The sequence below is a fragment of the Oreochromis aureus genome, linkage group 6 (assembly GCF_013358895.1).
Source record: "Oreochromis aureus strain Israel breed Guangdong linkage group 6, ZZ_aureus, whole genome shotgun sequence".
Lineage (NCBI taxonomy): Eukaryota > Metazoa > Chordata > Actinopteri > Cichliformes > Cichlidae > Oreochromis > Oreochromis aureus.
This window is the reverse complement of record NC_052947.1, coordinates 31,535,254-31,563,009: the sequence shown is the minus strand read 5'-3', so window position 1 is coordinate 31,563,009 and position 27,756 is coordinate 31,535,254. Positions and strand designations below refer to the sequence as shown.

At 37.0% G+C, this 27,756-nt stretch overlaps 1 protein-coding gene across 1 annotated transcript; it reads left to right on the top strand.

Annotated features, from left to right (window-relative positions):
• Positions 1–26,711, top strand: LOC116310586 (complement C3-like). The gene is made up of 43 exons (XM_039613735.1): positions 1–144; positions 1,501–1,696; positions 1,818–1,980; positions 2,590–2,684; positions 2,836–2,924; positions 3,262–3,344; positions 3,476–3,563; positions 3,676–3,781; positions 3,934–4,054; positions 4,294–4,409; positions 4,552–4,698; positions 9,098–9,197; positions 9,337–9,431; positions 9,555–9,746; positions 9,868–10,023; positions 10,479–10,608; positions 10,828–10,896; positions 11,231–11,428; positions 11,523–11,640; positions 11,751–11,839; positions 11,929–12,068; positions 12,822–13,034; positions 16,870–16,933; positions 17,029–17,118; positions 17,265–17,471; positions 17,621–17,696; positions 17,838–17,997; positions 18,133–18,228; positions 18,479–18,629; positions 20,791–20,876; positions 21,744–21,821; positions 21,932–22,087; positions 22,367–22,429; positions 22,553–22,634; positions 22,758–22,806; positions 22,920–23,010; positions 23,108–23,197; positions 23,294–23,396; positions 24,442–24,531; positions 25,410–25,502; positions 25,592–25,675; positions 26,099–26,243; positions 26,439–26,711. The coding sequence occupies exons 1-43, from the start codon at positions 71–73 to the stop codon at positions 26,578–26,580; spliced, it is 4,974 nt and encodes a 1,657-aa protein (XP_039469669.1). The 5' UTR covers positions 1–70; the 3' UTR covers positions 26,581–26,711.
• Positions 26,712–27,756: the final 1,045 nt, after the last annotated feature.

Sequence of the window (27,756 nt, the reverse complement as noted above, 5' to 3'; positions counted from 1 at the left end):
GAGGTTAGTGAATAAAAGAAGGATGCTGCACGGCCACAGTTTACTTTAGCAGCAGGAAAGGACCGGGATAATGAGGAGGACTCTGCTGCTGCTGGCCTCTCTGGCCTTTGCTTCTCTCACTTGTGTAGCTGATGGAGCTCCATTGTAAGTACACCTGCTGTACTTTTACACATTCCCAGTGAGGTTGAATTAATTCATGCAAAACAAAGCCAATGTCATTATCTTGGATGTGTGCAGAAGGTTGAATTGAATTGAATTGAATTGAATTGAATTTTTGCATGAATATATTATTTTATTTTGCATGTTTGGTTTCACATTGTTTTTTAAGGAAGAAGGCATGGGTGGTATTTGAAGGAAAGGGAATGAGGAAAAACTTATGGAAAAACATATTATTAATGAAACCAGAGTCCAACTAACTTTATTGCTAACTTCATTTTATTTGTTTTTTTGTGTAATGAGTAGCTGCAGCCAGGTCTGCAGCTTATGTAACATAAGTCAAGGCAATCTGGTATTTAAAGTGATGCCAAGAAGTTGTCCTAAACTTTGTCCAGAGTTTGCACAGTGGTGCATTACGCCAGACAAAGCAAATAGACTCCAGAAGCATGATGAAAAGATTTATTGATTTAGTTTTGGACTTCATTCAAGATAATCAATAGATCACTGATTGTGTTTAAAGTCCAGCACATAGCTCATAACCAATCGGAATTTACCCAAAAAATGAACCTTTCCATGGGTTAAAACATCTGATGTTTATAATGACAACCTCTTTATGTTGTCACTGTGGCTCCTTTTCAAGCAACCAGTCACATATTAGAGGGAACAGAACTGTCATTACGATAAAGAAAGAACAACATCAAAGAACAGCATTTAAAGTGTTTTAAACATTGTGAAAGGGTATATTCTAACATGTTAAACAGACCTTAAATAAAACACAGAGGATTACAAAATCTAACAATAACTTTATAATATAAAATGGTTTATATTGTCTATGAATAACACTAATGACAAATCAACAAATTGGCATCAGGCTGCGCTGCAATATTTAAATAGAGAGCATTCAAAAATGTGAGCTCAGACTTTAGCAAAGAAGCACAAAGATAGCATTTGTCAACCTGGGAATTAAGAATTCCTATGTAACACTCTTACTGAATACTGGCTATTTCCACTTCCTCAAAACCTTGAAAAATATTTTTTAAAAACCCACAAATTAAAAAAAGATAATTAAGGGTCACATGGGGAAACAGCCGGTAAATACTTTTTTTTAAAGTATTTGTTCATAAAACCTTTATACAATAAATAAACAGATAAAAATAATAATTCATCTTTAATTTTTAATTAAAAATAATTATTTCAGCAATTATTAACATGTTTTTCATAGTGTCTAAAATGAACATATAACATAATAAATAAATAATTTATTCTTTAGTCAGTAACAGCATGTGTTTATCTACACAGAGACTAATATCATTAACATCTTTCTCTTTTATCGCTGCTCTGCAGGCAAGTGATGTCTGCCCCAAACTTGTTGCGGGTGGGAACAGCAGAAAACATCTTTGTGGAGTGTCAAGACTGCACTGGAGGAGACGTTAGGGTTGAAATCAATGTGATGAACCATCCAACCAAAACGAAAAGGCTGGCAACAACATCTGTCACCCTCAACAGTGGAAATGACTTTCAGCAGCTTGGGAAAGTAACGGTAAGTTGAATTATTTGTTTACTGCATATGTGACTGTCATTGTTATTTCTATTTCATTAAATATTCAATTATCATTGAATATGGCATCCAAGTCTTCATAGGCTTTTCATAATGGTCTCAGATCCCTGCAGGAGACTTCAGTAAAGATCCCAACGCGAAGCAGTACGTATACCTACAGGCTCAGTTCCCCGACCGCCTCCTGGAGAAAGTCGTCATGGTGTCCTTCCAGTCTGGTTACATCTTCATTCAGACTGACAAGACCCTTTATACACCAAACACCAAAGGTGAGTCTACCGCTACCTCATGACTGAGAAACACAGCACACACAAGGGTAGTTGTGTGGCGACCCACTAGAGGGCTCCACTCACAGCCAAGCTTAGAGGAGGGGTTTTTGTTGTGTTTGGGTGCGATATGCTCAGTTGATGTATGGAGGTGAATAAAGTTGGAATGGAAAACTAGAGCTCCTGTGTCGTGTGTTCCATGCGTCCATAGTTCTATTTTTATTTTATTTAATACAGATTCGATATTTTTTCAGGGTCATTCAATAAACTTAAGGAAACATGGTGCTGCTCCAACAATTTAGTTTTAAATTTGTGACAAAAAACAGTTTGTTACAGTAATTATGTGACTATGGCATCACTTTTCACAAATTAGAAAGCTGTTTTGTGTAGTCCGTGCAGTCCCTTTGAAAAAGGTTAGAACATCTGATAATTTTTTTCAGTGAAGATTTGAAAGGAAAAAAAATCATGTATTTCCCTCAGTTTGACTAAGACATATTTTAAATGAATGATCTTAATTTAAATTAGTAAAATGAACTTCTTTATTAAATATTCCTCCCAACATGTATACATCATTGCCCGAGCAGCAAAAATAACATCTTCTCTTCTCTTCAGTTCTTTTCAGGATGTTTGCACTGACACCCCAGATGGAGCCTGTAGAGAGGGATGAAGCAGCTCAAACTGATGTTTCCATTGCCATTGAGTTTGTGGTATTGTGTTTTATTCTTCATTGGCTCAGAATTGAAAGTGACATTATGCAATCAGCCGTAGCTAAACAACGAAAACACATAAACTTTTTTTATTAGATTTTTTAATATTGTCGTTCATATATTAGTTTTGAAACTTTATTTTTTTCCACAGACACCTGAAGGCATTGTTTTACCACTTGACCCAGTCTCTCTAAAATCAGGTATTCATTCTGGAGATTTCCAGCTTGGTGAAATTGTTAGGTGAGTATTATTATTATTATTATTGTTATTATTATTATTATTGTTGTTGTTGTTGTTGTTATCATTGTTATTATTAATGTAGTGTAAGTGTATATTATGTAGTGTTGTATGTGTTAAATTGATTTTTTTTACTATACAATCAATCTTGCATATTTTAAACTTATACACTTCCATAATTCGGCAATTATAGTCTAATTAGATCCTGTGTGTAGAATATAGTCTGCAGTCTGATTAATGTGTTAGTTTCAGTTTTACGAATGCTTGAACTATTTGTTTGATTAATTTCTCTCTCTGTGTGTGTGTGTGTGTGTGTGTGTGTGTGTGTGTGTGTGTGTAGTACTGGACTGTGGAAAGTGGTGGCAAAATTCCAGAGCAACCCACAGCAAATCTATTCTGCAGAATTTGAGGTCAAAGAGTATGGTGAGCATCCCATTAGCTGTATAGTACTTGCACTATTTACTGTTTTTAAATGTGCAATGCAAATAGTAACTTCAACTTGACACAGAAAATGTTTTATTCATTTCATTTATTCATTCATTTATTATTTGCAGTTCTTCCCAGTTTTGAGGTGAAACTGACACCATTAACACAGTTCTTCCACGTGGACAGCAAAGATTTCACCGTCAGAATCAAAGCTACGTATGTAATTGTTTTGTGGATTTAAGTAGTATGTATGTGATCCTTTGTTGTTACAGTTTGACCTGGGTTCAAACTGGTTGTTCACAAGCACATCTTTATTCCATGGTTTAAGGTATCTGTTTGGTCAAGAGGTGGAAGGAACAGCCTATGTGGTATTTGGGGTCATCAAAAAGGACCAAAGCAAGCAGAGCTTTCCAGACTCTCTTCAGAGAGTGCCAGTGAGCCCATATTTATACTTAAGATTTAGCCTTTCCATGTAAAGTGATGCTGACATAAGAGTTTAAATACCTCCTACTCCTCACAAACTGTATTGTTGTGCTATAACTGTGGAACATATTTTTACATGAACATCTTTATGTTGCTGAATTAGATTGAAAATGGTGAAGGAGAGGTGATACTGAAGAGGGAGGACATAACAAAAGTTGAGCGGGACATCAACAGCCTTGTAGGGGGCGCCATATTTGTATCTGTCAGTGTGCTGACAGAAAGTGGTAAGAAAGAAGCCTGTCTTTTTAAGCCTGTTCAGTACACCCCCCCCGACACACACACACACACACACACACACACACTCACACATAAAAAATTTTTTTTAAAAAGAGCATCTGTGTCAGAAATGACAAATTACTGTTTGTTTGTTTTATTTTTGGTGAAAACAAAGTGAGTAATAGAAGAACAAATGAATTCTGACAATTTTTTGTGTGTATAATTATTTTCTTGTACCCTGTCACAGGTAGTGAAATGGTGGAGGCTGAACTGAGAGGTATCCAGATTGTTACATCACCCTATACGATCCACTTTAAAAGAACTCCAAAATATTTCAAGCCAGGAATGTCCTTCGATGTTGTGGTAAAGCACTAATTTAAATTTACATAGTCTGACATAATATTACACTTTGAAATAATAATTTTGATACGTCAGTTGTGGTATTTGAAGAAATTATAATTCCTTTACAAAGTGTTATGATTCAATTTCTTTTTTCTGATGTCAGGTTGAAGTTTTAAATCCTGATGAAACTCCAGCAGCAAACATTCCAGTAGTGATTAATCCTGGGCCAGTCAGGGGATTCACTGCAGCTAACGGCATGGCTCGGCTTACCATCAATACAGGAGGAAATGAAGCCGAGCTGAGAATCACTGTAAGTTTTAAGTTTTGAAAAAGCTTTACCCCCCCCCAAAATAACAGTCTTCAAAATAAGAAAACAAACAAACTAACAACAACAGCACCACCAATAATCTTACTACAATGATATATATATACACACACACAAAAACACCCAGCACGCCCCTGCGGGCCGTTTATCCTTCAAGCTCGGGTCCTCTACCAGAGGCCTGGGAGCTTGAGGGTCCTGCGCAGTATCTTAGCTGTTCCCAGGACTGCGCTCTTCTGGACAGAGATCTCCGATGTTGTTCCCGGGATCTGCTGGAGCCACTCACCTAGCTTGGGAGTCACTGCACCTAGTGCTCCGATTACCACGGGGACCACCGTTACCTTCACCCTCCACATCCTCTCGAGCTCTTCTATGAGCCCTTGGTATTTCTCCAGCTTCTCGTGTTCCTTCTTCCTGATATTGCTGTCATTCAGAACCGCTACATCGATCACTACGGCCGTCTTCTTCTGTTTGTCTACCACCACTATGTCCGGTTGGTTAGCCACCACCATTTTGTCCGTCTGTATCTGGAAGTCCCACAGGATCTTAGCTCGGTCATTCTCCACCACCCTTGGGGGCGTCTCCCATTTTGACCTCGGAACTTCCAGGCCATATTCGGCACAGATGTTTCTGTATACTATGCCGGCCACTTGGTTATGGCGTTCCATGTATGCCCTGCCTGCTAGCATCTTGCACCATGCTGTTATGTGCTGGATTGTCTCAGGGGCATCTTTACACAGCCTGCACCTGGGCCTTGCCTGGTGTGATAGACCCCAGCCTCTAGGGCTCTAGACTAACTTGTTGACATGGGCGCACCGGTACGCCTAACTTTAAAAATTTAGGCGTACCGGCACAAAAGTTAGGCACACTCAGATTTTTCAACCACATCGCTTAACACCGCAGTTTTACATGTGCACTTTCTTTGGGGGGAGGTCCATACAGACAATATTCATTTCTAAATTATTAACTAACAAACTTGTGCTTAAATTGCTTTGTCAATATTGTAGAAAATGTTAAACTTAATCATCATCTTGGCTCCTCTGACGACCTGTTTGCTGCTGCCTGCTGCTGAAACGCAGTGGGGAGAGGGGACACTTGGGCAGTGCATTTATTGCAGCATATAATGTGTTTTCTGGATACACTGCTGTTTTTTCAGCATTCAAAGACTGATGGCACCGTGTCAGAGCTGGCTATGAATTTCAAACGGATCAGTCCTTAACTTAACAAAAAAGTTATCAATGGTTCTTTTCATCTTTTCTTATTACCCACAGCTACATCCACTTCTGTCAGGCCTAGGCTGCTCACTAGGGCTGGGTATCATCACTGATTTCTATAATCCATTCGATTCCGGTTCTCAAAGTCCTGATTCGATTCAATTTAGCCTCAGACAGTCAGAAATATTATAATTCTGATCATTTATCAGTACTGATACACATGAGACTTCATCAGAATTGTGAACATCACAGCAGATGCCTTTGTGTGAAAGTAACTGAGAATAAAACACAGAAAAACATGAAGGAGATTTTCCTGGTCTGGCGTTTTATAGTAGTTAACCTCTTCAGCCCCAAGGGGGTTTCTGAGCTTCCTGCTCGAAAATGCAATGCCTAAATTAAATTGATTATTTCTCTGCAATTACAAACTCTGTCCTTACAATCTTGGTATCAAAATGAAGCTAACACTTGGGACATTTAATCAGAGGTGTAAATATTAAAGCAGATATTACTGTGTCAAAGTTACTGAGACTGGAACACAGAAAAAGTAAGTAGATTTTATTCTCGCCTAATTTTTTTTTTTTTTTGTAACCCTTTTTAGCATATAATCATATTTTTCCAGAAAAAATATAAGCTCAGATCATATTTGTGTTCCAGTAAAACAGTAACTGTAACATATAAGCATAATCTGCACACAATTGCAAAGATTTATTTGTTTCAGAAATTAAAAGTAAAACAGTGAAAAACTACATTTTGCCCTGTCAATACATGAATATCCAGGCGCTTCATTGGCCTCTGGCCCTTTAAATTTTGAAAACTTTGGGGTCTTTGTCCAATTTGCATTTTGACACACAATTGGACACCATGCCACCACGTGTGTCCAAATTTATAGAGATTGAAAATGTTTTTAGGTAGGTTAAAGAGCATTGAAAAATTAATAAATTTTATTAACAGGCCTAAAATGCTTTTTTTAAAATATATTTTTGAAGAATTAACCACACATTTACATGCTAGTGGCCCTTTTTCTGCCTAAAGGTCCTGTTACTAAGCGGCGCTCGCCCATTACGATTACATACAATATTATTATCACTGCTACATTTCTGTAATGCATACCATATATTCTTCTGCACTACTAATTAATTACCGTGAGCTAAAAGGTCCTATTTATAAGCGGAGCGTATTTTCATTGGCCTCTGGCCCTTTAAATTTTGAGGGCTGTAACTTTGGGGTCTTTTGGTGACCTGAATTTGCATGATTGACACCATGTAATTTAATCATTTTAGCAGTCAATAGATTGAAAGTAAGTCTGATGCCACGTTCTCACGTCATTTTTGGTGAGAAAAGAAAAAGCAACCAATCAGACGTTGTAATGCCAAATGCTTGCATGTGTCCAAATTTATTGCATGTGAAAGCGGCTGTCCAGTGGCGGCTGTCCAGTGTCGTGTCTGTAGGTGGGTCTAAAATGGAGGTTGTTGACGAAAACGGCTCTGATGCGGCTAGGTTGGCATGGTAATTACCGGCTATCACATGGCTACCGGCTACCGGCGAAAATAACGGAGGAAATCAGGACGGTAAGCCAATTTCTCTCTTAGCGCATTTGCGCTGCTGTGTGTTTTTGTGGTCTTCTTTTGCGGTTAATTCAGTGAATTTTGGTCTGATTGTGGTGAAACTTGCTGTGTGGAGTCAGTGATAGCTCTGGAAGCTAACCAGCCTATTTTTAACCGGTTACATGAAGTCTGAAGAATTTCTGGTTCGGCTTTGTGTGTTTAGCGGACTTCTGCGCATTTACATAACTGCTCGTTTAATCGCGGCTTGTTTTCGGTGTGTTTGGTGGTTGTAGAAATGGTTTATATGACATTTTAGCTGAGATTCTGAGGTTTCTGTGGATACCACACATGTCTGGATTTATATTTCTCAACCGGCGTTATAACCGATTAAACATGATCTCCTCCTTTTTGCCCCCAATGCCGGGGGCGTGGGGGAGAAGAGGATAACCTTAAAAATATTCTGCAATATTCTGCAATTTTGCATAATTTTAAGAAGTTTAAATTTCTTCAGTATTGAACAGCAGAAATTAGGCTTTCTTGTCCGAGGTCATTTAAGTGAAAAAAAGAAAAGAAAAAGACAGCAGCCGACAGCGCTGTAAACAACGGTAGACTGGTGGGTAATAAGCGAATGAATAATGCAGAAAACAGAGATTTGAGACGGGAAACTGTTCTTGAAGTACAGAGAGAGAGAGGGAGAGAGAGAGAGCTGTGCATGAAGTGTGATTTTTATCGTGGTGGAAGCAAAACAGCAAAAGTAAGAGGGAATTCATGATGACATTGATCAAATGTGAAGTGTAGTTTGCTGCTTCTTTTGCTGCTGGCTCGGCGAATTTTGGTTGGAGAGACAAAACCTGCAGCTCAGAATCAGCGCAAAAAAGACGGAAACACAGCGCGGACCCGACGCATCAGAATCGCTAAGCTCCGACAGCGTGTCCGTGTTCGGGCCGTGGGGTGAGAAATCCGAGAAAGACAAAGCTGATTCTGATGCGTCGGGTCCGCTCTGTGTTTACGTCTTTGTGTGGATCCGTTAATGAATTGATATCGCTTTATTCAAGCTACTCACCTCTCTCTTCCACCTGCACTTTCAACTGGACCACGGCCAATCAGAGAGGTCCCGCCCCTGACTATCTCTGATTGGTTTAGTCCACGATAGGGGCATACTGTGTGTCTGTTGTTGACCACACGGAGAGTTGCAGAGATTTTTTTTTTTTTTTTTTTTTTTGTTACCCGAAAATATTTGGTCGCACCGTGCGACTACTAGTACTATTACTTCAACTCAAACTACTACTACTAATAATAATAATTATAATAATGACAGTATTAAAAATAACTTTTAATAATAATAATAGGGCAGCACAGTGGCTGCCAGAATGCTATTTTGGAGTGTTCTGGCCAACTTTAATGCTTGCTCACACAAATACTGCCCTCAGGCAGTAAAGGTAATTTTCAACCCCTTTGTACAATAACATAGAAAGAGATTATCACTTACTTATCACTTAATTTAACTTTTTGCTCATTGGTTATGTATGCTGGGCTTTAATTACAGGTCCTGACTGATCCTTGTATAGTTACACATAAATGTTTTTCTTATGCTCATTATGGCTTATGTGTGTGTGTCTTTAATTACAGGCAATGACCGATCACAACATTCTTACAGCTGATAAACAAGCAAGAGCAGAGATGACAGCAAGACCATACCAGAGCAAGACCAGGACTTTTATCCACATAGGTGAGAAAAATCCTGATGAAGTATTGCATAAAGTAAAAGTATAAAGATTGTTACTGTAGGTAGAAGTGGAAGTATACTGTGTGAAACATGCACTAAAAGATGTGTTCAAACTATAACATTTATTGAAACATATTTGCAGGTGTGGATGCAGCTGAGCTGAAAATAGGAGACAATCTAAAAATCAACCTCAATCTCAACCAGCAGCCAAATCAAAATCATGATATCACATATCTGGTAAGAGACTTATTTATTTGTTTTTATAGAGAGAGCTATTTTTTCTGTGATGAAACAACTGGTCATAGTACATACATGTGTGCTTAAGCTATCAGGTATTAATGTGTAAATGTGTTTCCCCAGATCCAGAGCAGAGGTCAGCTAGTGAAATATGGCCGTTACAAGACAAGAGGCCAAGTACTGATTTCCCTGATACAACCAATCACCAAAGAAATGCTGCCATCGTTCCGCATCATAGCCTATTTCCATACAAGTTCAAATGAAGTGGTATCAGACTCTGTTTGGGTGGATGTAAAAGACACCTGCATGGGCACTGTAAGACACTCAAGAGCTATGAAAGAGTGAATCTTTACAGCCAAAATGCACAAATGTTGCTCATTTCTACAGTAGTACTTATTTTTTAACATATACAAATTTGCATGTCACACTCACTTAGCTGAAACTGGAATCCTCACGACCTGCTGCAGCCTATGAGCCTCGCAAGATGTTTGGTCTGAAAGTCACAGGAAATCCAGAGGCCACAGTGGGACTGGTGGCAGTTGACAAAGGTGTCTACGTCCTAAACAACAAGCACCGCCTGACACAGAAAAAGGTCATTTCTCAATTATTTTTTGCTTTTTATATTTTATAAATTGTTTAGCTTCAGTAAACAAATTGCACATATTGGATTTCATATTAATTTACATATTGCATACATACCAAAAACCTGAAACTTGTTATGTTGTTACAGCGTGTTAACCTGTGCCTCAGAACAACTATGCATTAGCTGTGGCACACGCCAGGTGGCCCGTAGGTCCCCAGTTAGATTTGTTGCTCTGAGTGTGTGTAGAGAGGAGGAAAGATTATTGTGAGTCTAAAATTAAAAAAATAAAAATGTGACGGTGAATTCAATATCATAATGTACAATGTCAATAAGATATTTTTTATGTTTTAGCCTATTTATTTTTAGATTTGTGAGCCATATTCAAGTCCCCCTACTGTAAGCTTACTGATACAAATGGTCTGGTTGATATACATTCTTGTATGTGTTTGTACTTTAACCTGTAGGTGTGGGACATAGTAGAGCAGTATGACACAGGCTGCACACCTGGTGGAGGAAAGGACAGTATGGGTGTCTTCTTTGATGCTGGGCTATTGTTTGAGTCCAACACTGATGCAAAGACCACATATAGACAAGGTGACAATGCAACAGAGCATCCCACTCTTTTACCGTTGTCTAATACTTTTCTCTCGGCTTCACTGCTAAACCCTTGAAGAATGATGATTATTTCTATCATGTTTGAACACTCCAACAACAAAGGTTGTGTTATATTCTTCCTATTTTAGTAACATAAAAACCAAATTCAGTTTCAGGCTTGTTTCATATGGTATATTTTGTATGTGTCGCATTTTACAGAGATTAAATGCCAGCCTGCGAACAGAAAGAAACGCAACGCTGCTGTAATGGATGTCAGAAGCAGCTTATGTAAGTATGTATATATATATATATATATATATATATATATATATATATATATATATATATATATATATATAAATATAAATATTTATATATATATAAATATTTATACATAAATATCCACATATTAATTCATAATTTCAAACATATCACTGTTATTATTTGACAGGCTATGCATTAGTCAACAGACAAAAAGAAATAAAAAAAACATTTGTTTTATGCTTTTGACTTCATTAAAATATTTTCTGTTTACAAAAAGACATATTTAAAAATATATGTTTGGAACTTTACAGTGAATCACAGTTCTCATGCTTTCTTCCACAACCGTCTCTGTTTTCAGTAAAAAATTATACAGACCCAATAGAATCTGAGTGTTGTCTGGATGGCATGAAGGAAACCCCCCTTTCATACACCTGTGAGGTCCGCAGCGAGTACATTGTTGATGGTCAAGGCTGCCGTGATGCTTTCCTGCGCTGCTGCAAGGCAGTGGAAACCCTTCGAGCAGAGAAGAGGGAGGAAGACCTCAAACTGGCTCGCAGTAAGAGATGGAAACGAAATGTGTGATGGTTATCTATAGTCATGCTATTTGTCATAAAATTCACAAAATGATATAATTTTTAATCAAAATCCAGGTGAAGGAGAAGACAACAGTTTCATGGACAGCAATGAAATTGTTACTCGCACCAAGTTCCCAGAAAGTTGGCTCTGGTCTGATATCAAATTGCCTCCTTGCCCTAGAAACACACACTGGTGAGTCATTGTAACACACAAACACATACAAATGAAAAGATAAGTTAATTAATTATCACAGTTACATCTTAAGCTATCTCTCAGACTGTTAACATTTTTCTCTGTTTCAGTGACACCACATCATTTGTGAAAAATGTTCCTTTGCAAGATTCAATCACAACCTGGCAGTTCACCGGCATCAGTCTGTCAAGAACTCATGGTGAGGACTCGGTGACTAAAATATGGCTTTTTTTGGCCTTCCCTTTACTTTTTTAAACATTTCATTATTTTCTGCATATTTTCTTTAAGGAATCTGTGTGGGTGATTCATTTGAGGTCATTGTCAAGAAGGATTTCTTCATTGATCTCAGGCTGCCTTATTCTGCTGTCCGTGGAGAGCAGATAGAAATTAAAGCAATCCTCCACAACTACAGCCCTGATCGAATCACTGTAAGTACAGAACCACAGTAATTACTGGACTGAAACACAGTGACGTTCAAAAGTGTCATCTTGTGCAGTTTATTATGGGCATTTTCATGTTGTGTTCTCAAAATCCCTTTAAAAAAAGAGAAGTGATTATTAAAGAGATTATTTTAACAAAGCTCAGAAATTTAGTGGGTGTTAACCATAGGCTGCTCATTTTATGTAAAAATGTAGTTTGTTGTTGTTTTGGTTCGTGAGCTTGAATTTTTTTTTATTTGTGTGTTATACATGAGTGTAGACTTGTATATAGTTAAACATGTATGGATTATATAATGTTAAATTTTGAATATTGATTTGTAAATAATAGAATTTCAATCAAGGGGGTAGGAACAGAAAAAGAGAAAGTTTCATCCTACTCCTTTTTGAGCATAAACATTGTGTAGACAGAGATATTCATGAAAAGTTGATGTTTTAAGTTTTTCTTTTCTCTTGTTATTTCAGTTAAACTTACATGTTCAAAGTAAAACTATTCTATCTGTCTATCTAGGCTTATCATATTTGGTTTATCATCAACTCAAATTGGAGAGTACAATCCCTTTTTCATGTTGAGTTTATTACCTTAGTTTTCTGTAAATAAGGAGTAGCTGAAATTGCCAAAAGTTAAAGGAATGCTCAAAAAACTCTCTGTATTTCATCAGGATCTTTGTATTCTTCCAGTTTGAAACACCACATGATCAGTCTCTTCTCCAACTTTGTCATTGCTGTTTTTCTTTTATAAAGGTACGCATCGATTTGACTGAGGAGGAGCACGTGTGCAGTTCAGCTTCCAAACGTGGTCGATATCGCCAGGAGGTCACTGTTGGGGCCGAGACCACACGATCTGTACCTTTTGTCATTATTCCCATGAAGGAGGGAGAACGGCGCATTGAGGTTAAAGCAGCTGTTAAGGACTCATATCTCAATGATGGAGTCATGAAGATGCTGCGGGTGGTGGTAAGAAAACCAGTGTTTGCTATTTGTATGCTCAAAAATGTGTTCAATATCACTTTCCTACTAAATAAAACAAAAATGTTTTTTCTTATCTGAATGTGAAAAGGCCTTTCAAAATTGGTAGTAATAAAATAATTTGAAAGCTATTGTTTGTTGAGGTTTAGGCACAAAAAGGAACAGACAGAAACAATAACAGGAGTCTGGCTCAATCCCAGACCAAACGTCAGACTGATAATTTTGGAGACTAACAATATGTGTTGAACTTTTGTTCTAATACTACATGATTATCACTGCCAAAAGAATTTCCCTTAATAATCTCAGAAATCATCAAAAATATAATAATCATACTGGTCAAATGCATTTTTAGTTCATTGCTTGTTTTTGTGTCTATTTTGTAAAAGGGATTTTATTTAAAATGTGAGTATAGGAAGATGAAGAACCAGTACAGTACTCTAATCAGTACTGAACAGCAAACTGCCAAAGCCTAGCCAAAAGAAAACCTAAACAGTTATTTATGATAATGTAGGTCAGTTTGATCCATATTTCATTTCTAAAAATCATGGTTATCATCAATACTGACGTATATTACTGAAATACGTTCACCGTGTTCATTTGGGAGAAATGTTTTCCAGGTAAAATGCAAAAACTGTTTGAAACCATAGACATACAGGCATGCTAAGGCATAGTTGATAATGAATTTGATGCCAAATGAGTTGCTTAGGCCAAGTTTGATTGATTGATTGATTTTTATTGATTAGCATACAGAATACAAAATAAAGATTACCAAAAGCAAAAAAATCATGAGACAAGGCTAATCAAAGGGTATTGGCTGAAGCATTTGCTTATTATGCCAACCCTTTTAACAAAAAATCTTTTGCATGCAGCTCCTGTACACAGGGCTCGAAGCAAAGAATAAAAGAAAGCAAAGCAAAAACAAACAAACAAACAAACAAAAAAAAATTTTCCACCTTAGATAATTACATCAAAGCAAAACAATCAAGAGTTTCAGAATTATTATTTTTGCTCTTTTCATTCTTGATTAATATATTTTTCTAATATTCTATTTTTAAACATGTTTTTAAACAAGGAAAATGAACTACACCTTTTTAAATCATTGTCATAACTATTCCACAGGTTAACTCCTCTAACAGAAACACATCTTTGCTTTATGTTTGTCCTTATCTTGTTTGTTTTAAAGACATCTGTTCCCCTTAAGTCATATTGACTCTCTCTGACTTTAAACAGCTTCTGAATACTGCAGCAAAGCAAGTTATTTTGTGCTTTATACATTATCTGTGCCATTTTATATTCGACTAAATCATAAAATTTTAGGGTATTCAGATTAATAAACAAAATGTTAGTTGGTTCTATATAGTTTGATTGATTTATAATTCTTATAGCTCTTTTTTGTAACTTGAAAATAGGAAGAGTATTTGTTTTATATGCATTACCCCATATCTCCAGACAATAAGTCATATATGGAAGCAACAGAGAACAATAAAGTGTGTATAATGATTTTTTGTTCAGGACATGCTTTGTTTTGTAGAGAATAGCAATGGTTTTTGACATTTTTGTTGTCACATGATTTATATGAGACTTCCAGCTCAGCTTATCATCAATTAGCACTCCAAGAAATTTATTTTCGAACACTCTTTCAATTTCAATTCCATTAACCCTGATTTTAGATACATTTTTCATTTGTCTAGTGCCAAAATAATCAGTTTTGTTTTCTTTATATTTAATGATAACTTATTTACATCAAACCAGTTTTTAATATATTTAACTCCTTTTCCACTGTAGTCAGAAGCTGTTCTAGGTCTTTACCTGAGCAATACAGAGTGGTATCATCAGCAAACAATACACATTTTAACAGTTTGGAAACACTACATATGTCATTTATATATAATATGAATAATTTAGGGCCCAGCACAGAGCCCTGAGGAACACCACAAGTTACCTTCAACTGATTAGATTTTACATTATTGATTTCAACATATTGATATCTGTCATCCAGGTAACTTTTCATCCACTTATATGCTATCCTCTTATGCCATATCTCTCTAGTTTATTCATTAATATAGAATGATCAATTGTATCAAACGCCTTTTTAAGTCTATAAAAACACCAACGGTATATTCCTTATTATCTATTGCATTAGATATCCCTTCTACAAGTTCCATCACTGCCATCGAAGTGGACCTTTTCACTCTAAAGCCATATTGGTTATCACTTAGGAGATTATGCTTCTCTATATATTTATCAAGTCTATTAACAAATAACTTTTCTAAAAATTTTGAGAACTGTGGGAGTAGTGATATTGGCCTGTAATTGGTAAACTGACATCTCTCTCCGTTTTTATGGATTGGAATAACTTTTGCTATTTTCATTTGTGAGGGAAACCCACCAGTTCGAAAGGACAGATTACAAATGTATGCGAAAGGTTGCACTATATATTCTATAATACTTTTAACTAACATCATGTCAATACCAAAACAGTCAGTGGACTTTTTATTTTGAATGTCTTCACAATGTTAATTATTTCTCTATGAGTTACAGCACCAATAAACATGGAGGACACATTCTGAGTAATATGTTTATTTAGGTCATTATTATTTCTTGACTCTGGAATTTCTTTTGCTAAATTAAAGCCAACATTTACAAAGAAATCATTAAATTCATTTACAATGTCTTTAGTTTTATCAAGCACAATATCTTTATCTTTTTAAAATAGTCTGGATAATTCTTATTTTTGAGCCCTTTTTGATTATGCTATTTAATATCCTCCATGTTTCTTGTGTGTTACTTCTATTTTGCTCCAATAATGTTTGGTAATATTCTTTCTTACTTGTTCTTATAATATTTACTAATCTATTTTTATATAACTTGTACTTTATTTCAGCATCTTTTGTCCTCAGTTTTATGAATCTCTTATATAGATTATTTTTCATTTTACATGCATCTTCTATCCCCTTTGTGATCCATGGCTTATTTGATCTGTGATGCTTTCTAGTGATTTTCATTAAAGGAGGAAAGTTAGAGAAACTATGTGGTTTTGATTCAAATAACAGGTTAATATGGTTAATGTTGCAGGAAGTCTGTCACCTTGGTTAAAGTTACACGCGAATAATATTAATTACGTATAGTTAAAAATGGATAAGAGTTTAGTTGAAAATTTAAATAGATCTGACAGTTCAAGCTAAGTCAGACGTCTAAAGCTTTACAGATGGCCAAAATGTTGCAGCCAGACAATTAAGTGAAGGATTTTCAAATCATCAACACTTAGTTAACAGTGTCGAGGATCCTGTCACTTAACCACATCATGCCAGATATCACAGAATGTCTTCTGAATTTTTTTAACATTCATAAAACGGCGCGTCAAAAATATTGTGGTTTTGAAAAGGGTTTTGGTTTCATACCAATGTTGATGTTGTATTTTATATTATGTTATATTTTATATATTGTAAGGAAAAATACTCTATGCATATGATAACACTGTAAACCACCACAGTCACTTAATTATTATCTGCCTCTCAGCAGTACACTTTCAGTATCTATTGCCACTACAAAGTACGCATTGTACAGCTGCAATAATAAGTTGACTACTAACATCATTTGCATTTTTGCTGCTGTGGCTACTTCTCTCACACACCGAGAGAGGTTCACATCACACAACAAGAATACAAAGTTAAACAGAGTTTAGTCACACAAATTGCAGTTAGGCTTAGAAGGACAAACTGTGGAGGACTTTATTTAATTATGGATTTATTTCCTGTTTTGTATCAACTACACTTTTGTTTGCTAAAATAATAATGACTTCCAATGTTTGTCTGTTTTCCAGCCTGAGGGCGTACTGGTTAAACATCCAAAGATCGTAACTTTAGATCCTATTAAGAAAGGAGAAAGTGAGTTTATCCATTAAAAAAATTCATTCTAATTATTAAGTCACACCCTGATTTTTCATTGATCTCAAACATTAACAAGGTTTTTCTCTGTTTAGATGGTGTACAGAACGAAGTTCTTAACAGTGGAATTCAAAGGAAAGATTTGGTTCCAAACACACCTACTAGCACACAGATCTCTGTGACAGGTGAGAAGTATTTGATATTTGGGCAGTTTATGTGATTCAGTGGCTATATCACCTTGAACCTTCTATTGTACATTGTTATTGTTGACATTCGGGACTGACTACCTTAATTGTTGTTGTGAACCTTTTTTGTATGTGTATGCATGCAGGGAGAGAACAAGTATCTCAGCTGGTGGAGAATGCCATTGACGGTAACTCAATGGGTACTCTAATCAGACAACCCTCGGGCTGTGGAGAGCAGAACATGATCTCAATGACTCTGCCTGTTATTGCAACTTTGTATTTGGACAAAACCAACCAGTGGGAAACTGTGGGATTTGACAAACGTAATGAAGCCCTCCAACATATAAAAACTGGTAGGCTCTCACAGATGTACATAAATTCTTTGGTGACACAATAAACACACAGAGCTCCTCAAAATTGTTTCCAATAGATAAGAGTCAGATGCAAGTTGAATAGCAGTGAAGTAAAAAGATTGTTTTATTTTTTTAATTGTTTCATCAAGGTTACACAAACGAGTTGGCCTACCGTAAAAATGATGGATCGTTTGCTGCATTTGTTGCTCGCCCAGCTAGCACCTGGTGAGGCGCCCACAAACATCCATGAATTCATACACAATATTTTGCACGTATTGCTTGAATTTCTGATTTTGTACTGGCAATATATTTTAAGGGCAAATTTAATGAAATTAAGCAATTGTATCCCCTTTTCCTCTCTATAAGGCTGACTGCCTATGTTGCCAAGGTGTTTGCAATGGCCCATCATCTGGTTGCAATACAAGATAATGTGATCTGTGATGCTGTCAAGTATCTTATTCTCAAAGGACAACAACCTGATGGTGTTTTCAAAGAATTTACAGCTGTAATCCACGGAGAGATGAATGTGAGTGCACTGATTCTATTAACACCAGTTCTTCATCTATACTTGAAATACAAAATGACTTATAACTAAATGAGAAGCCAGTTATACAACTGCCAATCACCTTTTATAAATAATATGTTTGTGCTTCCTCTATAGGGTGATGTGGCTGGATTAGATTCAGACGCCTCCATGACAGCTTTCTGCCTCATTGCAATGCAGGAGTCACGCTCAATATGTTCCGACACTGTCAATGTGAGTATTTCACCTGCAAACATTATCTCTTATGCAAACATTGTTGTTACAAAGTATCTGAAATAATCAAACAGTGATACTTTCTATTCCACTTGCATTGAAGATTTAAACCATAGACCAGCAAAAACAGACAAAATTTAATTAATCTCACCAACGTGTTCTGTAGGCTCACAAAAGGAAGAAGAACATTATGTTCTGTTCTCCTGTCACTCATTATCTTCCTTTCTTTTCCTTTTTTTCATCTGCCCAGAGTCTCCCAGGCAGTATAGACAAAGCAGTGGCCTACCTGGAGAGGCGCTTGCCCAGCCTCACCAACCCTTATGCTGTGGCCATGACATCATATGCACTGGCTAATGAAAACAAATTGAACAAAGCGATCCTATTCAAGTTTGTTTCCCCAGGTATGTTCACACAAACACACACACACACACACACACACACACACACACACACACACACACACACACACACCCGTACGCATTTACACGATCAGTGTAACTATGATTATTACAGTTTCAGTGAATTCCAAAAACCAGTAGGGAAAACTGTGAAAAAGAAAACTGTACTACAAAAATATATTCTTGACGATTTTTTCAGTGCTTTTCAGTTGCTACCCTGTCCTTCTCTCATACATACAGGACATAACCATAGGCTAAAATACAATAATTTTTTGTCATTAATGGTTGGTAATGGTGCAAATGGACTCAAGATGTGGAACTCAGAACAGGTCCAAAGAAAGCAATAGTGCTGATATTTACAGTAAAGTTACAAAAAAATGACAACAGAAGGAATTCTGAGCTAGTGTGTCAAGGTTTGCAATATTTACAGATCCACAGAAACCCTCTTTACAGGGAAAACTCTCTCTCTTAAAAACTCACTTAGACACAGCCAGGATTCCTGCGCAGAGACGAGAAAAATGTGAGGTGACGACAAAAGACAGAACATAAAAACTTCATATATGTGCCGACAACACTAACTCTTTGCAGTTCAACAATAAGGCCTGAAATATGGGTATTCCTCTAGCTTAAATTGCAGACAGAACAGCTGATTACCAACAGAAGAGTTTAGGAACTCCAGATTTGCTAGCACCAGAGGTGGGGAACTTTTTTGATTGATATCCGAGTCGAACATGTTTCGTAGATACCCTGCCAAACCCTCTGGCCTTCCAGATGCACTGAAAGTGGTGCAGATGATGCTGCACATGGACAGAACACTTACCTTTAATTGCCAGAAACAGGGGAGGTTGTTAGCCCAGCGACGCCTAAAAAGGTAGCCAAGTGGGAGCCTAGTAGCCAAAGACGTCATGGTGTTGTGGGCTTACTTGATTCAGGTTAGCTGCGTGCTCCACCTGGACTAATTTGTGCAGTGGAGAGCCGCTTCCAAATCCTGGTTGCCTTGTTTGGTCAGCACACTAGTCTGCAGAAAGAAGGAAGTCAGAGGGAAGACTAACCCAGGCACAAAACTCTCTCTAGACACAGGATGTTAAATTGGGCCCCTAATTATGTCTTGAGAGATCCCATGCAGACGAAACACATGATTCACCATATCTGGGATGTCTCTAACTAAAAGGGCAATTTTGAGAGAGCAGCAAAATGTACAGACCTTGAAAAAAGGGTCAAGGATGGTGAGAATGACAGTGTTACCTGCAGTTGAAGAGAGTCCAATGCAAAGTCAAATGCAATGTGTGACCAAGGGCATCCTGGTATTGTTAGTGGATGCAGCAGACTAACTTGAGGGGTGTGAGAGGTTTTCCTTTGAGCACAAGTGGAGAAAGCAGACACATGCTCCAAAACCCTTATTCAGACTTGGCCACCAAAAGAAACACTGGAGAAAGGTTATTGTTCAATAGTCAGTGTGGTGAAAGTAAAAGTAGATCTTTATGCAAAACTTCCGAAATTTTGTGATAAACCTGCAGAATAGAGGATAATTCAAGTGGTTCAGAGGATACAGAGATGTTAACTGGTTTTCTGGGAGATGTGGCTGATTTTAGACAGAGCTGATAGCCATTGTTTGCCACGAATGAGGGAATTCTAGCTTGAATAGAAAGCCGATCATCTGAAGACTACCACGAAGTGATTGTTTTAACTCTTGGTGTTCGGACATAAGATGCGGGAAATGGAGGAAGGACTTTCCCTTGGAACAGAAGGCATGGTTACAGGGACACACAGCAAACACACACACACTGACAGAGGGAGATGAGCGAGAGAATGAGAAGAGGAGAGACAGACAGAAGTGGGTGAAAAGCACTGAAGACTGGAAGACCATGACTTTTGTTATTCATGAATTTTAAAATTTACTTTTTTATAATATATCTGAAAAAATCTCATCAACTTTCTTGCGTTCCTGAAAATTTTACTTATTGAATATTATACTTGATTAATTTCTGACTTCTCATTAAAATCCAGTGTGCCTACTCAAATTTGGGTATATATTTATCAATTTACTTTTATCTAAGGAATACCAGTATTTTTTTAACTTGAAAAAAGTTTTTACATTTTTTCTAAAATAATTCTGTTTTATATTATAGTAATAAAAATGTACTTGTGTGATTGTGTCTGTCAGAGCTATCTCACTGGCCTGTACCTAGAGGGCGTATTTACACTTTGGAAGCCACAGCTTATGCTCTTCTTGCTCTTGTCAAGTCTCAGGTGAGCATGTCCAAATTATATAATCCATCTGTCATTCATGTGTCACTAAAATATTATAGGTTTTGGACACAAAATCATTGAAAATTTACTTAACGTGTCTGTTGTTTCCATCGCTAAGCTTGAAGGACCAATTTAAATGACAGGGGATTTCTAAAAATCACCCCGCAGTTCTTCAGCTGAGACACCTGAGTTAGAAAACACAAACACTGCAGTTGTCTTTACTCGCGAGGACGGTCATAGAGCGCTCGTACTCACAGACTCGCGCTGTATCACTGTCTGCGTTCTTTATTTATACAAGCCTGTGTGTGTACAAAGATAACAAAGTTATTGTAAGAACTCAGAGCTGAGGTTCCCCTTTTCTAAGTCTGTATGTTCCAGAAAAGAGGAAGCTGTTAGTTGGTAAATAAATTTAACACAAAAGTTATTAGGTGAAAAGTCAAGTAGTCATGTGGTTTGCTTAGTGATCCATAAAAGAGCACATTTCATGTAGCTGATCACATTATGTACAATTTTCTTTTAACAACAGTATTTAAATACCATTGCTGACCATTCCAGAGTACTTGAGTTACCATATATTTAACTGTGAAATTCCAGCTCAATGAAAATAATTTCTACATTTAGTTTTATGTCGTGTTATTATTGTGTGCAAATACAAATTAAAACAAATAAGACATTGCTTTGTACAGCTTCGTTATGAACTATGAAAAACATCGCATTTTCTTTCATTAGGCAAGTTTCTGGACTGGATTTTAATTACACCCAAATAAAAAGCAGATTAGAAAGCCTAAAACTCTGAAGTACCTTTGAAAATGTTTTTCTATAATTTATTTTAAAACTCTACTCTTGTCTTGTGCTGTTTTAATAAAGAACTTTGAAGATGCCAGACCTGTTGTGAGATGGTTCAACGCACAACAGAAGGTGGGCGGAGGCTATGGATCAACTCAGGTAACACAAAACTTCCTGTCAATCAAGATATCATAGGCAGATATCTTATACATATTGTCTAATCTTATAACCTTTGCTTTTCTTTATCTCCCTCACTTTCTTCTCTCCAGGCTACTATAATGGTCTATCAAGCTGTAGCAGAGTACTGGATCAACGCTAACGAACCACAGTATGATCTGAATGTGGACATCAAGTTGCCAGGAAGGTCGGCACCTGAAAAGTACAATTTCAATCAGAACAACCACTATGCCACAAGAACGTCTAAGGTGAGAAGACACAGTTTCACAAACACAGTCACCATGTAGCACAATTTGTCAGTCTGAAAACAACATCCTCTAGCAGTAAATAAATCTCAGTACTGCTAGTGTTTCTGTCTTTTCGGCAATCCATCTCAGCACTCTGCAAGCTCTTTGGTCTTTTTTTCCCTAACAGACAGAATTCATGAGAGGATTCAGTGCAATTTAAATTCAGTCGGTGGGTCAAAGTGAGCTTATCTCTGTGTTTTTTTCTCATCTTTGTGTGTTTGTACATATTAATCCCAACAGATTAATGACATAAACCAGGACATCACAGTGACTGCTAGGGGAACAGGAGAAGCAACAGTGACAGTAAGTTATCTGTTAGTTGATCATTTCAGAATCCTAGACAAGGCTTTTTAAACCTTTAAAGAAGAGTATAACAAAGACTTGTTTATCACACAATATAAAAACACATTTTTTCTGATGCAACAGTTGGTATCACTGTATTACGCTAAGCCCAAAGAACGGGAGAGTGACTGTCAGAATTTTACCCTCTCAGTGGATCTCATAGAAGGTACTTATCCCTTATCTCCTATTTTTATTGCACTTATCTGTATGTTTTCATTAAGTCTGTTTGCTTCAATTTATGGCATTTTATTTGTTTGTGCTCCTTTTTTCTTTTTCCTTATTCTTTCAGAAAAATCAAATGCAGATGAAAAGATATACAAGCTTAGGATAGAGGTCATGTAAGTACAATATAAACTACACTTTAGAAATAATATTGGCTTAATAGGAATTTTTTGTTCCCCTCCATTTAAATCTGCTGTCATTTGAATCATTCTTGTCATTCTCTCTACAGGTATAAGAACAGGGATCGTGATGCAGGCATGTCAATCTTGGATATTGGCTTACTAACTGGTTTTGCTGCTGAAACAAAAGACCTGGATTTGGTAAGAAGAGATACCCACATTAAGTTATGTGGTTACGGTTAACCAAAAATATAAGACCTCTTAATGTTTAAAAATTTGTCTTTATGTTTGTCTGTAGTTGTCTAAAGGACGTGGGCGCACCATATCAAAATATGAGATGAACAAAGTCCTGTCAGAAAGAGGCTCACTCATCATTTATTTGGACAAGGTTGGAAATCACATCAATCTTTCTCCTTATCCCCCTTTTTTCCACTTTGCCTTGGTTTTTATTTATGTTTTTCCCTGTCTATATTTCAAATCCCAGGTTTCTCACACACGACCAGAGGAAATTGTTTTTAGGATCAAACAGGAAATGCCGGTGGGCGTCTTACAACCCGCAGCTGTATCTGTCTATGAATACTATGAACGTGAGTCTCATAAACATGTTACCTTGTTACCTTCAGGTGTTCCAATCACTTCCACGGCTATATGTGTATAAAAAAGCGCCTAGACATGCAAACTGCTTCTGCAAAGATCTGTGAATGAATGGGTCGCTCTCAGGAGCTCAGTGAATTTCAGCCTCTTACTGAGATCGGATGACACCCGTGCAACAAGTTCACTCATGAGATTTCCTCAAATATGACTAAATATTCCACAATCCACTGTTAGTGCTATTATAACAAAGTGACAGTGATGAGGAACGAGTGCAACTCAGCCATCAAGTAGTAGGTCATATAAAATCACAGAGTGTGGTCAGCAGATGCTGCAGCACACAGAGGTTGCTAACTTTCTGCAGAGTCAATAGCTACAGACCTCCTAACTTCATGTGGCCCTCAGATTAGCTCAAGAACAGAGCATAGAGAGTTTCATGGAATGTCAGGAGCTCGGCTTGGCCCCTTATTTCCAGTTAAAGAAAATCTTAATGCTTCAGCATACCAAAATATTTGGACAATTTCACCATCCCAACTTCGTGGAAACAGTTTGGGGATGGTCTCTTCCTGTTCTAACATGATTGTGCACCAATGCACAAAGTGTGGTCCATAAAGACATAGATGAGCAAATTTGGTTAGGAAGAACTTTACTATCCTGCAACAGTCTTGACCTCAACCAAATGAATTAAAATTGGAGATTGTAAACTACGCATTTTTGCTTAATATTGGTGTCTGACCTCACAAATGCACTTTGGGAAGAATGATCAAAAAATCCTATAAACACACTCCTGAACCTTGTGGAAAGCATCCCAGAAGAGTTGAAGCTGTTATTGCTGCAAAGGTTGTGCTGACATCATATTAAACCCTATGGATTAAGGTCAAGTGAATTTCTGTGTGAAGGGAGAAGAGCAAAATACTTTTGGCAGTGTAGTGTAAATAGGCACACTATGCCATTTTATTTGATCATTTTGATATACATTGTTATATCTACCATAGCTGTCACAAAATAACAGTCAAATACTTGTTTTTTTCCTCAATGCAGAAACACGCTGCGTGAAATTCTACCATCCACAGAGGGAAGCTGGAAAACTACTGCAGCTCTGTAGAGATAACATATGCACATGTGCTGAAGGTAAACACAATCATATATATAATCATATACATCTGATTAAATAAGCTTATTTTAAAACTGTAATTAAAAGGTTTTCATATATTTTTATATTAACTTTAAATGGTACAGAAAACAGCAGTAGAAGTGTGATTAAAGTAAAGATTTTATTTTAAAAGTCAAATTTTGAGCAAAAATCAGAATCAGAATTGCGTTTATCAGCCATTTATATGCACAAATACATTAGGGCTGCCACAAATGATTATTCTGATAGTCAACTAGTCACAGATTATTTTTGCAATTAGTTGACTAATCAGATCATGCATGATGCAAGCATGATGAAAACTGATTCATGCAACTGGACAAAGAACACAAGCACACAGCAAATCTACAACAGGATAGTTTGAACCAATGTCCAGAACCCAACCCATTTGAAATGCTGCAGCAAGAATATGATAGAATTACACATGGGCAAACTTAAAATTCCTCAAACGAAGTGAGACACTGATTTAGAGAAAACAGTTACTTATTACTGCTAAAGGTGATTCTGCAAGCTTTTGAATCATTGGGTATACTTTCACACTGCAGTATTCTGGCCTGTGAAAGCACGTTTGTTTTTCATAACTAGCTAGGGTGCTGTTAGTAACTTTAGATATATGTACAAATCTACAATTAAAAAATCTAAAAGACGCCTATTTTGGCAAATCTGATTTAAAATTTGGTTTGCAGTAAATAATCAAAGGTTTATGTTAGAGACAGTAGTCACAACACTCAGAGCAGGAACAAAATGCTTACTGATATATTTGTTGTATATTCGACCTTCATTTACCTGCAGTCACCTATCAACACACATGTATACATCAGCTTTGTATTTTTACCCTGTCCCTATTGTGTACTTACAGAGAACTGCAGTATGCAGAAGAAGGACAAAATCCCCAATGATGACCGCCAAGCTAAGATTTGTGAGAGTACAGAGACCAGCAAAGTAGACTATGGTAAACAAACATGAATGGGTTACATTTAGGTTTATTTAATAGAATATAGTAAAGCAAAAAGCTAAAAACTATACTTTGGCTGCCCACAGCTTACAAAGTACTGGTGGAAGAGGTTGTAGAAGAGTTATCCACAGACAGTCACAAAGTCAAAGTGCTGGACCCCATCAAAGAAGGCAAGTACTTACGTCCTTTAAACGTCTATTTTAAAAGAAATTACTAGTTTGTTTTTGTGGCATTAAGATAGCAGTGACAGTTATTTTCTATGATAGCCACAAAAAAATGGGCAATTTGAAGGACAAATCATGCATTTTATAAAACTGCTGCTTGCTTTTGTACTGAGAGGTACATTTAGTGGTTGACACCATTTGCTATCAATAAGCCAGATTAGCTTGTCTTGCTGATACCCATTTTCTTATTTAACATTTAATACTCAGCATAAGCATATTGCCAAAACACTAATATTACACATACACTATATTATGATGATTCAACCAGGAATATATATGGACACAGCAGCACTGTGTTTAACTATAACTTGAGCAACACATTCAGTCATTCATAAATCACTGCTCTCAACTGTCATATCTTAATTACAGGGAGTCTTGATGTTGGTCCACTGAATAAACAGCGCATATTTCTCAGTTATCAACACTGCAGAGAAGCTTTAAGTTTGGAACGAGGAAAAACCTACCTTATCATGGGCTCAGATAAAGATATTCACCGAGATGACAAAAAGAATACGTAAGTATATTGTTTGTCTGGCTGTGCTTGTGTGTGGTGTATATTTAAACTAATTTCAGAGATCTATTCATTAATCATACCTTCAATTAATAAATGTAATTATCTTGAACTGTGTATATTTATCACAGTTGTTTTATTCCAAATTTTGCTGATTGGTCACACAAACACTATTTTTCTTTCAATTGTTCTTTTCAGATTCGAGTACGTAATTGGTGAGAGAACCTGGGTTGAGTACTGGCCTACAGCAGAAGAGTGTCAGACTGACAAATACCGGGATACCTGCTTGGGCTTGGAGGAGATGGTCAATCAGTACTCACTCTTTAGATGCATCGGGTAGTAAAACAAAAACCAAAAAAACATTTCAAATCTTGTTATTCTGCTGTTTTTACAATTTTCTGTAAAACAGAAACCGATATAACATAAGGGTTTCACCATTTCACTGCAGTGATTAAAATGTATTCAAATGGGGTACTGGCTCTGTGTGTCTTTTGTTAAGTTTATGGTGGTTGAAAAAATTCTCGCATTTCTAATGCATTTGAAACATAACAAGCACAACAAAGAATAAAACATTTGAAATAAAACATCTGGAAACCGGAAGCTCAGTTTTCAGATGTTTTATTTAATTTATATTGTGCCAAATCACAACCGTTCTCTCAAGGTGCATTACACTCTAAGGTAAAGACTATACATTAATATGTATGTCTATGAGAAAGCACTGGGCACCAGTAGGAAGGAAAATCTCCTTTTTAGCAGGAAGAAACCTCTGGCAGAACCAGGGTCAGGGATGACCAGTTGGGGGTGAGGGGAGAGGAACAGGACAAAAGAGACAATGTGGAATCAATGACAACTATTAACTAAATGCAAGGTATAAACACACAATGAGTGAAAAAAGTGTGAAGTAGAAACACTAAGTGCATCACGGGAAGCTCTTGGCAGCCTATAGGCCTGTTGCAGCATAATTAAGGTAGAAATCAGTCTCTGCAGCTGGTCCTAACTGTGCTTTATCAAAAAGGAAAGTTTTAAGCCTTATCTTAAAAGTGGGAGACAGTCTGTCTCCTACTGTCATGGCACGAAGTGTCAGGCGGAGTGTGCAGATTTAACACACAGGTACACGAGACGTGACATGAAAATAATTTATTTACAGCGGTGAGTAAACACAGGTGATGATACAAAGTGCAGGGAACTATTTACAAACATGGAAAACTTTGTAACTTAAAAGATCATGAACGTGAGCAAGGGTTAGAAATCAGTGGCTGTGAAACTCTGGGCACTTTAACCAGAATGGCGTGAACATGATTATGCAGCAGAGTCCTCGGGGGGAAGGTAACTCATGCCGTGGACATAATTAGACGGGGTACGGGCTGAAGGTCCAAAACTCTGTAACAGAGGGAAAAAAAGTCACTCTGGATCCAAGCGGAACTTGTCAACAAGTCCTGAGCGTAACATTTTCAGAGCCTGAAAGCTGCAGGCTCTGCTTTCCATTGTGCTTTTAAAGACCACAAGTAATCAAAGA